This window comes from Panthera leo, chromosome D3, assembly GCF_018350215.1.
Source record: "Panthera leo isolate Ple1 chromosome D3, P.leo_Ple1_pat1.1, whole genome shotgun sequence".
NCBI classification, from domain to species: Eukaryota; Metazoa; Chordata; class Mammalia; order Carnivora; family Felidae; genus Panthera; species Panthera leo.
The window spans coordinates 93,682,395-93,696,716 of record NC_056690.1 but is presented as its reverse complement, the minus strand read 5'-3'; the positions used below and the strand labels follow the sequence as shown (position 1 = coordinate 93,696,716).

At 55.6% G+C, this 14,322-nt stretch overlaps 1 protein-coding gene across 9 annotated transcripts in view; it reads right to left on the bottom strand.

Moving 5' to 3' along the window:
* Window positions 1–2,331: 2,331 nt before the first annotated feature.
* ATP9B (ATPase phospholipid transporting 9B (putative)) overlaps window positions 2,332–14,322 on the bottom strand; it is a 249,489-nt gene continuing 237,498 nt past the window's right edge. For all 9 annotated transcript variants that reach the window (XM_042909654.1, XM_042909656.1, XM_042909655.1 and 6 more), the window contains 3 exons: window positions 8,070–8,127; window positions 7,237–7,440; window positions 2,332–2,721 (listed from right to left, as the gene is read on the bottom strand). In XM_042909654.1, coding sequence (XP_042765588.1) covers window positions 2,585–2,721; window positions 7,237–7,440; window positions 8,070–8,127 — 399 coding nt within the window. In that variant the 3' untranslated portion in view covers window positions 2,332–2,584. The remainder of the gene's footprint in view (window positions 2,722–7,236; window positions 7,441–8,069; window positions 8,128–14,322) is intronic.

Genomic DNA, 14,322 nt, shown 5'->3' with positions numbered 1-14,322 from the left:
CTTTCCTGTCGCTCGTCGAATTCCCTGGGGCTGTCTGATGCGCGGTGTCGTCCTCCGCCCAAAGCGTTCGTGACCTCTCCAGGTCACGAACGGGTGCCTGCCAGCTGTGGGCCTCTGGTCCCGCCCCGGCCTGCCGAGCTCCCCCACCGCGGGGCCTGGAGAAAGCTGCTGCCGCTTCTTTTTCAGCGTGGGCCTCGCCTCCTCGGAGGAGCCGGTCACCCGCCCCTGGCTTCCGGAGCGCGCCTCTCCACCTCGGCGAGCTTCCTCGGCAGGGGAGCAGGCCCATCCCTGCGAGGGCAGCACCTGCCCCGCGGGCACCCACCACGGGCACCGTGCACACCCACTGTGTGCACAACAGACACCACGCACTGCGTGTGGCTCACAGCAGACAGGGAGAACACGGCTACGCTATCAGACAATTAAAACGCACTTTGCACGCCCAAAAGGCGGCAAAGCAACCCTGAAGTCCTACAGGGTCGGACAGCTTTCGCAAATAGAGCTGACGGGGCTTGGCGACTTGGGCCGGGGACCAAGCGCGGGGACGGTCGCTGCCCGCCGCCTCCCCGTGCAGCGCCCTCCCGTCTCTGCAGGGCTGGTTCCTACACGTGAACCTGACTGGGACCGGGTGACCCTCGTGGGGCAGCCGCCTTGTGTCACCTGGCAGAGGGCTGGAGTCACAGACATCGCCCGTGCCACCACCGTGCGCCAGCCGCCCACGGAGAGCTTCTGTTATTGCCACTGTCCCGTCACTCAGCCCTGGTGGCAGAGATCGCTCCCCCTTCGCAGATGAAAACACACCTGAGCTCGGAGTCTAATTCGGACGTAATGCACCTTCATTTCTCAGGACTCAGGTCGAGCTCCGTCTGCTTAGTCAGAGTCCAGCTAAGACCCCATGGCTTGGAGAAGTTTCTGTATTTTTTAATTTTCATTATTTTTATTTTAAAAATTTTTAGAGGGAGAGTGTGAGTGGGGGAGGGGCGGGGGGGGGGGGGGAGACAGAGAATCCGAAGCAGGCTCCGTGCTGTCTGTGCAGAACCCGATTCAGGGCTCGATGCCACGAATCGTGAGAGACCATGGCCTGAGCCGAAACCCAGAGTCGGACGCTCAGCCGACTGAGGCACCCAGGCGTCCCTCTGGATCTTTACATCACTCTGCAGAACCATTCCCAGCGCTTCCTGGTTTCTCAGGTTTCTGGTCGCTCACAACTCATTATGTCGGAACCAAGCAATTCCGAGGCGGACCCCCCATTTGCTCTGGGACATCCTGCGTGTCCCACAGGCCGTCGGCTGTGGACGGGCTGAGATTTCTGTGATGCCCCAAGTTCAGGGTGTGCTCCCGTCCCCGCCACAGGCTGCGTGCGCGGTGGCCTCAGGACCTGAGCCCACAGCGCGCGGGGCCGGCTCCGCGGCCGGAGATGGCGACGTCGGGCCGGCAGCGGGGACCCCAGCGCTTGGCCACCCCCCCCCCCCGCCCCGAAGCAGCTTCCTGCCCGCGCTCCTTCCTCACAGCTGCTGCTTTTCCGCTTTGGGAGGACACCGCAGGGACGCCGGGTCGGTGGGTGGTGCCCGAGGACACGGTGTGCGGCTCCACCGGTGGCTGATGACCCCGTGGTGACTGGGGGACGGGCCACCTGCGGGGGGAGGCCGAGCTGAAGGGTGAGAACAGACCGGAACCACCTGGCACGGGAGGCACCCGGCCTCGGGACACAGGGAGGAGCTGCCCTTCCAGCCAAGAGCCCACCGCTCGGAACCCCCCAGTACGCTCCTGGTGACGGGCAGGGGGTCGGGGGTCACCAGTGACACCCAGGGTGCTCCACAGAGTGGTGGGGGCCACCTCTGCGGCTGGAAAAACGCCCCATTGGACGAACACAGCTGCGTGGGCGCACGAAACCCTAATGGCAGCCGGAAACACACGGGCTGCTTCTAGCAGGACGCTGTCGGGTGCGTGTGCGCGCTTACGACCCCAGCGCCGGGACCAGCGGGGACGGGGCGGGCGAGGCAGCGCTGTGCGCGCACAGGACCGCCGGGGTCCACTTCCAGACCCGGCACGGGGGTTTCCCCGTTAGAAGCGGGTTCACTCAGCGGCGACGCCCTCGAGCGCACGTCGCTGGTGGCGGCCCCTCTTCCGCCTTGGCCGCAGCGCGTGTGGAGACGCGGCCCTTCACGCTGGGAACTCGAGTCCCCGCGGGGGAAGTGTGACCGGCGGGGAGGCATCGGCAGCAAACACAGACACCAGCGTTTGGCGTCTAGACTTTATTCTGGTTGAGCGGAAGGGGCTTTCTCTACCGTGACATCGGAGAGAGAATCTGAATGTTAGGAAATGGCCAAATGCTAAATAAACTCATTTTAATTCTCAGAACACGAGAGTCAGATGAATGCTTTACAGTAACAGTGAGAGAAGTAGGGCTTCTTTTCAAAAGAAACGCGAGTGGTTTGACACGGAAACGCAGTCGTGAGCAACAGTGAGCGCGACTCGCCACGCGGGCCGGGAACGTCCAGGCGGCGGGGGCTCCGGGCCCTCGGGCTCGTCCCTTCCCGACCTCCCCGCAGCCCCGCACGGCCCCCGAGCTGCCGCTGTGGCCGGCCTAGGACGTGAGCTTGGTGTAGCTGGGGGGAGACAGCTTCCGCTTCAAGTACTTGAGGACGTACAGCGGCAGACAGCTGACCATGGTGATGGCCGACACTTTCCACACGAAGGTCACGGTCGTGATGAAGGCAACATCTGTAGGGAAGAGGCAGGAACAGGTTGAAGAGGCGGCCCGAAGCCGCAGACCCGCGGCCGTGGCGCGTCCCCGCAGACGCTAGAGACGGGCCCGCGCACCTGGCGTGATGGGCTCTTTCAGCAGAAGAAACGGAAGCCAGATCTTAGAGACCCAGTATGACGTCCCCAAATGCCCTCCGGCGGGTGGAGGCTCGGCGCGGTCTGTCGTACCCGGTCTGGGAGGTGACCCTGCGCACCGCGACCTCTGTGTTGGCGGGTGGGGCCGTCAGCCCGAGGGGCCCGCAGGCTCGCCTTTCCGCCCAGGCGGAGAAAGCCGGGCTGCCCGGATGCGTCCTGGGAAGGGCGCGTGCGGGAGCCCACACTCAGTGCTCGTTCTCGCCCTGGCAGGACTCACGGATTCCACACGCGTCGAAGCCAGGGCCGAGCCCGCAGACGGTTGGATATGGTCTGGATTTAACCGTGCTTTGAAAAACCCTGCCAGTGTTTTCCAGGGCCTCAACCACTAAAGACAGAAAAGCAAAACCAGCCGCAGGGAGGGATGCACGGCGCCCTGACGGACGCGATTCTCAGCAGCAGATGCAGAGGCCTGGGCACCTGCCCTCACCCAGCAGAGGTGGGGGAACCTCAGCGGGGAACAGCCCAATGCCAACCTGTGGCACAAGGAGAGTCAGCGAGAAACTGGGGGAGACTGGTCATCACTGCCTGTCTCCAACTCTTCTGCTAAATTTGTGTCCTTGTGAAAGAAACAAGAACATCAGCTAAGAAAGCTCCGGAGACACTCTGCCTGCACCTGTCTGAAAACAGGCCAGGAACGGGGACGACAGAGGAGAGGCGAAGGGGGTAGCAGGACCTCGCAAGCTGCCAGTGGTAAACGTGACCATGGGAAATGCATCTGTAATTGTGGTTTCACTGCTTTCGTGTTCCTGCCTGTCGTGTTGGCATACAGTGTTGCTTTTTTGTAAAGTTTACTTATTTATTTAGAACAAGCGTGAGCAGGGGAGAGAGGCAGAGAGGGAGGAAGGGAGGGAGGGGGGGAGGGAGAGAGGGAGGGGGAGATGGGGGGGGACAGAGAGAGAGAGACAGAGAGAGAGAGAGAGAGAGAGAGAGAGAGAGAGAGAGTTGCAAGCAGGCTCCACGGCCAGTGAGGAGCCCGATGCGGGCCTCCAACCCACGGCCTGGGATCATGACCTGAGCTGAAATCAGGAGTCAGAAGGCCAACCGGCTGAGCCACTAGGCGCCCCGTAAGATGTTTTAAACCATAACCGAAAGACAATAACTGACTCATGGCAACTTACTCATTTTTTAAATGTTTATTTTCTAATTTTGAGGGAGCGAGCCAGTGCGAACAGGGCAGGGGCAGAGAGAGAGGGACAGAGAGAATCCCCAGCAAGCACCGCACTGTCAGGACGGTGGGGCTGGATCCCATGAACTGTGAGATCACGATCTGAGTCGAAATCAAGGGTCGGACGATCGACCGACTGAGCCCCCACGCGCCCCAACTTACTGCAACTTTAAGGCGCATCCCCCAACATTCCCTATAGGATCCAGACCTCAAGGTTCCGGGGGATTTAGTCTCAAAGGCAAAACCCGCTGTGTGTGGCGCTTCCCCAGGTGCCGTGTGCACACGCCTACTGGAAGGTCCCGCACCTGACACGAAGGTCGCTGGTGACCGGTCCTGACACGAAGGACAGACGTGCTTCCGGGAGGGGCTGCTGTGCGTGACCATCAGTCCTCACCCCAGACAACTGTGCCTGTGTCGTACTCTTCCACAGCAGTTTGAGGCTCTTCTCTTTCTCTCCTGGTGAACACAACTTTGCCCCAAAGGCTCATGGTGTGGCCTGGAACGCTGCTTACTCACAGAAAAAACGTCGCCGTTTTGATTTTCAGGGACCAAGGCTTCTGCCTCAAGACGAATTTTCTGACACACGTCGACATACTGACAGGCGATGCTCTGACCCGACGGCTCATCAGGGAGGGCCCGCCAGCATCTGAAGGGGGGCAAGCCATGTAGACTCCAGGGCCGTCCTCCCGCCCTCATCCCCAGGGCCACGCGGCACTCTACCTTCTCACCTCCTCCCGCCTGCCGCAACCCCACATGCACCAACGGCAAGACGCTGGCTCTCGGAGGCACTCACCCGAGTGACTCCCACGCCCCGCGCCCCTCACCGTGAAGCTCCCTCCCGCGGGGTCCTGCACCTGCCCAGGCAGCAAGTTGCCCGATGCCCCGTGAAGCCACAGGAGCGGTGCGCCCACGGCACGTGGCCTCATCACGCGCCCCGGGTGGCAGGCGCTGGCTGGAGTCGCGCAGGCCAGCCTGGACCCGGGCCCGGCGGTGCCCTCGACGCCTTGGTGCTGCCCCAGAGCACAGCCCTTGCCAGGACCGTGACCTGCCCCCAAAGAGGCCACGCAACACGGAGACCTTCCGGAAGCCCCCGGCTCTCCTGCAGACGGGCCGGGCCCGGGAATCAGCCTCCGTCGGCCGGCGGCCTCGGACAGTGCTCCCAGAAGTGGCTTTCACGGAGCGTGCGTGTCCGTCCGCACCGTCCCCTCCTCTCCCCGTGGCCAGGCCGGAGCCGCTCTCCCGCTCAGCTGTGCACGCTGCCCTCGGAACCTGGGGCAGCGACTCATACTACCCGGACGCCTCTGCAGGGCACGCTCACGCTCCTGACCGCCCGCAGAGGCTGCTTTGGCCTCTCCCTCGGAGCCGTGGGGACTTCCCATCCTCGGGGGCGTCTGGAGCTTCCGAGGAGGGTGGGTCCGGTGTGCATCCCGTCTTGTCCCCGCAGACACAGGGACTTCGGATCTGGCTTTTTCTTGTGCTGTTTCCGAACTCATTCCCATGCTGTGTGTTCTCTTCCTGGGAATCCCGGTGGTCGAGGGCAGGGACCTGTGCTCCTCCTGGTTTCCACCCCACGAACTCTCTCTCCGCCTCTTTGCTCACCTTCGGGGAGGGCTCCTTGGTCGTATCTTCCACTCCTGCGACGTCTCTGTTATCACGCTACTCCCCCCGCCCTGTTCTGGGCCACCGGACATAGCTCCTCTCATTCTGAGGTTTGTGCCCCCCTCCGGGGCTGCGGCTATCTGTCTGTCAGGGCTTCTCCCCAGCTGTCTGCTCTCCGCTCACCGGAGCCACGATGCGCTGCTGGGAACCTCTGTGGGGTGTGTCAGGCGCCCGTCAGGCTGGGCGTCCAGCCGCGTGGGGCAGGTGACAGAACTGAATCCTCAGTGAGTGAACTTAAAGGAAGGGCTGGCCTGCACAGACCATGGTCACAAGAGGGGCTGTCTGGAGGCCGTTCGGGTTTACTGGTTGCTGGGAGGCCGGCCACAGGCTGATGTCACAAGGCCCTGAGGCGACCCCAGTTCTGCTGCTCTGGGGGGGGGGGGAGGTGCTGGGAAGTCCTCTGCACTGGTCACACGAGAGTGCGACTGAGTGGCTTTGCACAGCGACAGCGGGTACGAGCAGGCAGCATCTTTTGCTGGGTTATTGGCGCTGACGAAACCACCAGGGACACGACGCAGTCTTCCCTTTTCTCAAAGTCCCCTGGGAAGTTCCACATCAGATCGGGAAAGCAGTCACTGAGCTGAGTTTCTGACGTGCAGTGTGGACCCAAGAACCGTTTCCACCCTGCGGGGGCCGGGGCTCGGGGTGGGGGGGAGGCCCGAGCACCTGACGGTGATGCCCGAAGGACAAACATCATCTCTGGGCTCATCTGACCATATCCTGTCTTCTCGCTGCCCTAGTTCTAAAATCCCTGCAGTCCCAAGGCCACATCAATCCCTTCCAGGACGGCGCCCAACAGAACTGGCCACTGGGCGTCCACCTCCGGCTGGAAAGGCCCGAGACTGGCAACAGGGAGGGAGGAGCTGCTGTGTGGTGAGGACAACGTGACGAAGGGACCGCGTGGGGCTTCTCCGGGCAGGAGTCCCTCCCGAGGGAAGCGCTTTGAGGCAGTCGGGCGGGTCCTGGGCAGGTGGCATCAGGTGGCAGGTGAGGGCGACTCTGGCCCACTCTCCCTCCGATCTGTACGGCAGGGTGACCAGGACCAGCCTGGTGGCAACCGGAGCCACAGTCTGAGTGTGGACCAGCAGCCACGTGTGGGGACAGGTTCCGTGAGGCCACCCTGTCAAGGTCGCTAGGCCAGGGACAGCGGAGTGGGGGTGAGCATGCCCAGTGACCCCATTACAGTGCCCACGGCGCTTCGTGCCGCCGCCGTGGGGCCCTGTGGCCTCCGTGTCGGGGGCAAGCCCGCCCGTCCCCTGGGAAGAGGGACAAACCGTGGAGACTTATGGAAACGGTCATCTTCAGTGTCTTTTCAGAAGCCAGCGTGCTGACGATCTGAATTTTTCAAATTATGACAAGGACTTTAATCTTTCCACGAAAACAAGCTTTTTCTGTCGTGAAGTGTTCTGACGTGGGTTTTACCGTGATCTGTGGTTTAAGACGACGTGGTAAGAAGCAACAATAAAAAATGTTCAAAAACACTTTGAACAAACCAGATTTCCAAGGCAACTTACCAAAATACTCATTCAGAAAAGCCAGCGAGGCCACGTAGCAGCCCAGGCTGAGGACCTCGGCCACCGCCATCAGCCAGTGCCACGTCCTGATGGTCAGGGCCACCATCAGGAGCTCCGTGAGGATGAGCGCCGTGAAGGAGATGGCCAGCACGTGCACAAACTCGGACTCGAACAGGAGCAGGGCCCCGTACATGAGGATGCCACCTGGAACACACAAGCAGGGGACACGCGGCTGCGATCAGGGTGCGAAACGAGCGCCGTGCAAGCCGGCGGGGCGACGTCACAGAAGCAGCACCTGACAAGAGTCACACTTAAAATACGGGACTGCGTGCACCCCACACGTCGCGCTGACTGACGATTTACGGAAACTCCGGATTACGGATAAAACAAGACGTGGCCCCAAGCGGAGGCACAGGAACCGTTTACAACCTGGAGGAAAGGCCGCGTCGCCTCTCCCCCCAGCAGTTCTGCTCTCGAGGGAACGCACGCGGGGTTACTTGACTGTCCGCGACCTCCCCTTTATCGGGAGCACCCAGCCCAGGTGGCTGCTGGCTCCTGTCCACCCAAGTGAGGTTTCTCACCCTTGAAGGGAAACCACTGCGTGGGGCACACAATGTGTAGGTGCGTGTGGAGATGTTCCTGGGTTAACAGTTCATTAAAAACAGGTCAGTTTTTAGGTGACGCACGCCAGTCAAAACATCAGGCCACACTGCGGCGTGCAGGGGTCCGGGGCTGCTGATGGAGCTGTGGCCTTCTGGAATTGAATCGAGGGGTGAGAACGGCGTTGCTAGAAGACACGACGCGTCAGTCCCGGAGAGACAGGCCCGTCTTACCTTGGTAAATGCTGATCAAAACCCAGACGAGGAAGGTCTTGAAAGACAAGGATCTCCCCTAGGGGTAAACAGTGGAATATCTTAGTTAATGGAGCAGAACACGCGTGACACACAGCTTTTCAAACAGCCAGGAATGAGCACAAATGCTAAAAGGCCCCGAGGCCCAACCCCCCGCCCCCCACAGCCTGCCTGCGCCCCCCGCGTGCCCCTGTGGCATGCAGCCATGTCTCGTTTGACCTCTGGTGACCTGCAGCCACACGCTCGTTGGCTTCCCAGGAGTGGATGTGCGTAAGCAAACGCTTAAATGCACTAGCAGATGAAGACTTTGTCGTAAAAACAACTTCATTTACGCCCTTACTTCTTCCGAACAAACATCTCCATGTTTATTTTTTAGTTTCTCCAGATAAAAACGGACGGTCTACCTCTGCTCAAGTTGGAGCTTATGAACCCTGAGATCCTTTCTGGAAACGAGTCCAAGAGTGACAGACAGAGTGGTTTTCGTACAGCCACCTTCACTTTCGCAACTTAGCCCGGGCTGTTCGGGATGCGTCCAGGATGGTGGAGCACGGCCTGCGGCCTTGCCTGACTTCCGTCCCGAAGACATGTACACCCAAGAGGGAAGACTCGGCCATTAACCAACCGCACTGACCTGCTGGCGCTAAGGGCTGCTCCCAGGCAATGCTCCTTAGACAAGGCCGTGAGAATGACAGACACTCGGACAGAGCCCCTCGGGGCCACCACCAGATAGATGCGCGTGCTCACAGACCACTGCCTTTCTTCCACACCGCTGCTTCAACGTTCTCATCCATGCAGCGTTGTGGTGAGACGGGCAGACATCGTCCCCATTTACAGATGCAGAGACACAGAGAGTCTGGGGCTTTCCGTAAGTCCACGTTGCAGGTTAGCTGTGCTGATGTGTACATCTGACCCTTGACATGGGTTTGAACTGTGAGGGTTCTTCTTTAAATAAATATGGTAGTGAAAATGTATTTTCTTGTCCTTATGATTTTTTTTAAGTTTATTTTCAGGGAGAGAGAGAGAGAGAGAGAACACTAGGGAGGAGCAGAGAGAGAGAGAGAGAGAGAGAGAGAGAGAGAATCCAAGCTGTCAGCACAGAGCCCCATGCGGGGCTCAAACCCACAAACAGATCATGATCTGAGCCAAAACCAAGAGTCAGATGCTCAATCAACTTAACCACCCAGGTGCCCCTCCTTGTAATTTTCTTAACGTTTTTTTCTCCAGCCTACTTTATTGTGATGTGTGTGATGTATATAACACGTGATATTCAAAGCCCACGTTAATCAAAGGTTTACGTGACGAGTGAGGATTCTGGTCAGCAGCAGGCTGTTGGCAGTTACGTGTCGGGCAGTCGAAAGTGATCTGCAGATTTCTGACTGTACACAGTGTCCGTGCCCCTGACCCCCCCAAGGTTCAAGAGTCAACTGCAAATGACCAGAGTCCGAAGCTGTGTCTGTGACCAGGGTCCCCCTGCCCGGGGAGGTGGGTGGTCTCCGAGTCGAAGTGCCGTCAGATGCCAGCAAAGGAATATGGGAGATGGAGGGGGGCATTTCCATGACGACCTGCAGAGCAGTCTGCATCCGAGCCGTGATCACCTAGTCAGGTGACAACTTCACAGAAGAGACGCATGCCGTGAGACACGTGTGGCCACTCCAGCATCTTCCTGAGTTACACGCCAAACCCGAGTCCTTAGCATACGTACGTGTGAAAAGTAAGGTTCAAATACAACAGGTGTTTCTTTTTTTTTAATTTTTTTTTTTTAACATTTATTTATTTTTGAGACAGACAGAGACAGAGCATGAATGGGGGAGGGGCAGAGAGAGAGGGAGACACAGAATCCGAAACAGGCTCCAGGCTCTGAGCTGTCAGCACAGAGCCCGATGCGGGGCTCGAACCCACGGACAGTGAGATCGTGACCCGAGCCGAAGTCGGACGCTCAACCAACTGAGCCACCCAGGCGCCCCGAACAGGTGTTTTTGAAAGGCAATGCTGATTTAAAAAAGGCGGAGAACGTTAACCTGTGTCACACAGGTCCTTTCAGTGCCGATTTCCCAAGCACACTTCTCTGACTGGACGCCAACAGGTGTTTGATCCTCAACAAAATGCACATGTCATTAAGCACATGGCCGATTTTATCTGAGTATTTGAAAAGAGAACTTAAATTTTTTGATGTAAAACTAACAGATTTAGTCTGTAGCCAGATTTGCTGACATCTGTTCAACGTTATGTATGTGACACGATAATCAGTTTATATAGTGAAAGACACAAAGGGGTATCTGTGTTGTTTCTTGTATCAGAAGCGACAAAATCATCACACGGTGTCTGTTAAAGAGAACGTATCAGTGTGCGCGGAGCTCCTGTATCCAAGCAGGCTGTAGGTTCCTAGGGCAAAACGCTACAAGATGGGCATAAGAACTGTCGATACAATAAATTGGAGAAAAAACCTGAAAAACATGCATAAACCACTAGCTTCTAGATGTGATGCTTGTTAATGGCTCTGGAAGACGAAAGCAAGAGTCTCGCCGTACTCGGGGGTACAAGTGTGCCGTGCACGAACACAATTCCATTCCACTCGTCCAGCGGCTCTCGTGGGCCCACACACGCCTTTCCTTCGGTTCTGGGAGAGGAAGAACGTGTCTGCCACTGACTGGTGGAGCTCTTCACACCCCTGCCTCACACACGCACGGGATACTCCTTCAGCAGGAGCTCTGTCCGGGCAAACAGGCAGACACCGCTCAGGACCGGCCGCCCCGGGTTTGAGTCCTGCCTGGGACGCCCCAGGGCACATAGCTAACCTCGGGATGAGAGGTTTCCTCCAAGTGAATACAGATGATCATGGCACATACTCATGCGGATAGAAGACAGCAAGCATAAAGCCAGAACTACTGAGTACTGAATAAATGCTTGTTACTATATTTAAATATTTCAATATTTCAATATGAAATCTTAAAGACCCGAAAGTACTTTTCTATTAGACACCAACCCAAACTGTAAAAAATAAAATCAAGCAAATTTTGGGAAAGGTTAATCCACCTGAAGGTCATGTGGTTTGAGACCGAGGGATCACAAGGGGCCACACCGTATCAGCTCAGCTGCCCCCAGCTGCCCTTCTCAGCCTCCCTACCTGGACCCTGGGCAGCCACCCCCCTGTCCTCTGTCCCCATCACTCTGCATTTCCCAGGCTGGCAGGCGAATGGGATCTTACGGACTTTTGAGCCTGACTTCTTTTGTGTAGCAAAACGCATTCAAGACTCGTCCGTGTTGCTGGATTGATGGTTTTTCTTCTCACTGCTGAACACTATCCCAGTGCGTGTCTGCAGTTTTGGGCAATTATGGCAAAGCTCCCGTAATCATTTATCTACAGGATTCCGTGTGAACACGAGTCTTCATCTCTCTCTGGTGAAGGCCCAGGAGTAGGACTGCTGCCTCCCGTGCTCAGTGCGTGTCTAACTTCACAAGAGACTCCAAGCCACGCTCCGTCTGGGCGGCTGTGCTATCCTGTGTTCCGTCAGCCGTGGGAGAGCCCGCGCTGCAGCCGACGCTCTGGACCTGCCTGCCTGGGGGGTCGTCGCCGGCCCCCCAGCAACAGTGGGTGGTGGTGGGAGTTTCACATACGCTCACTCGCCACCTGCATGTCGTGACCTTGGGTGTCACGTCAGTTCGTCTTTTGCCTGTTTAAAAAATTGGGTGGCCTTCTTTTTGAGTTTTGAGGGTTCTTTATATTTATCCAAGATAAAACCTTGGGTGGCGAGGAACTTGTCCTGCTAGTGTCCCGAAAGACGATCAAACATTTCTAACAAATTTTAACTTGATACATGAGCGATGTCTTGCTGGGAGTAGAATATGATGCAGAACGTCACATGATCACAACTGAGCCAAGGGTTCCTCTCTCTCTCTCTCTGCGGGACTGTGGGTGATCGTCTCATATGCTTGGATGCTGGGTCTCAGGCCTCGGTGTTTGGCAGAAATCAGTGAGTTTTCTGGACGTTGGAAGGTGCCCACAACTGGCACTCGTGTGCCAAGCACCTACGGACAGTCCTTTGCTTCCTTCTAGGTCAGGCTGCCTGCAGATACAGACCCTCTCCTCTGCTGCCTTACTGCCAGTTACATTACATACAGTCTATGACGAGAGTTTATTAATACTGCACCGTAGTCGTGATCCGGGCGAGTGTATACAATGGCCCCCACGCAGAGAAAGATTCCATCGAGTCAACAGATAGCAGTGATTCCATTAGTGGTAGTGAAAGTCGTCCTACACAGTAACCCTCCTCTCTCCTGTCTCCCTCACACCAGCCACAAAGGTTTTCAAAGGTAAGTGCAGGTCAATTTATTTTTCTATTTTGTATTTTGTATTTTCCTTATTACCTTACATCACAGTATTATAATAATTTTTTATATGAATCTTCGGGTTGTGGAATGAATCATCTGACTTTCCATTATTTCTCGTGGGGAGATTCGCTTTGATACACAAATGCTTTGGATTACAGGCATGTTTCCGAAACGAATTATGCTGAGACCAAGGTTTTACTGTATTTTGGATACAAGTCCTCTGTCTTGCATGATTTGCAAGTATTTTCCCCATCTGTAGCTGGCCCTTTCATTTTGTTAACAGTGTCATTCACAGAACTAAAGTTCTCAATTATGATAAAGTCTAACTTGCCAAGTTTTTCCTTTCTGAATCATGCATCTGGCCCCATATCTAAGAACTATGCCTACCCCAAGGTCACGCACGTGGTTCTTCCCCATTTTCTTCCGGAAGGCTAACAGTATTAAAGTCTAGGACTCATCTTGAGTGGGTTTCCCCCAAAATGTGAGGAGTGGGTGGAGGCTCCATCTCTGCCAGTGGTTCCGACAACATCAGTTGACAAGATGACCCCTCTCCTTTGGATTTCCCTTCACGCTTGTCAAAGATCAGCTGTGACACGGTGGCTCTCCCTCCGGGCTGTCGACCCCGCTGGCCCACGTGTCTGTCCTCTGCCGATAATCTGGTGGATTGGTTACTACCGAATAGAAAGTCTTGAAATCGGGTACAGTTGAGTCTTCCAACCTTGTTCCCCTTTGTAAAAACGTTTTAATTTTGGAATCAGCTTGTCAGCTTTTGGCCACGCTGCCTTCCAGTCACAAATGTTCTTTTGCATTTTTATTTATTAATTTTTAAATTTGAGATGGGGAGCATAAGGGCAGGAGAGAGGATCCCAAGCAGGCTCTGTGCTGTCAGCACAGCCTGGGATCATGACCTGAGCTGAAATCAACAAGTCAGATGCTCAATTGGCTGAGCCCCCCAGGCACCTCTCTTTTGGACCTTTAAAGACCTCTCTCACACCCTACAGCCTCCAGCATCCACACCCCACACACGTTTCGTCATTAAGCCAACTTTACTTTATGTCACTGCAAACGCAGTTTAAAAACTTTTCTCAGATTTCAACTGTTTATTGCTAATATACAGAATTACAAATGATTAAATATATTTTTAAGTAGATTCTTAAACATTTTAAAATATACTTTAAATATATTTTTAAATATTTTAAAATCTATTTTAAATATATTTTTTCTTTCTTATTAAATATATTTTTCTACTATTAGTTAACTAACTACTAGTAACTAGTAGTTAGTTACTACTAGGTAACTAACCTTACTAGTCTAGAAGGGTTTTGGGGATGCTTCGGGATTTTCCAGAGATGATTACTTCATCTGCAAAAGGATCCTCCCTGATTTCTGTCTTTAGTTTCCTTTTCTTGCCTTGTCACTATTATTTCTAAATTATGGAAGAATACATACATTTCAGAGCTAAAGCCATCTTGAGAATATTCAACAGAAAGTAAGAAAATAGTGAAGTAATCCTAACAGTTGAGCGTCTAACGGTGTCAAGGTTGTTTATGAAGGACTGTATGGTATTACCGACTTCAATCCTTGACAATTAGTGCAGCCATAACCCAGATGCCTCCACGGTTAGCAGGTTATTTATCATGAATACACAGAACAATGTGTTGGGACTCAGACTTCACAGCTACAGGTCTGAGATATTTTAGGACCATGGGGGCTGGCTGAGCTGAGCCTGGGTCACCTTACTAGTCCTGACCCCTGATCTCGGCTCACGTGGCCTTTCCTACGAGGCCACAGACCGTCTGGGATAAATCGAGCCATCTGCAGAGTTGGGAGAGGGGGGAGTGCGCGGGGCCCCTGACGCACCGGCCGCGCCCGGGACAGTGCAAGTGGCTGTTCCTCTTGAGTAAAG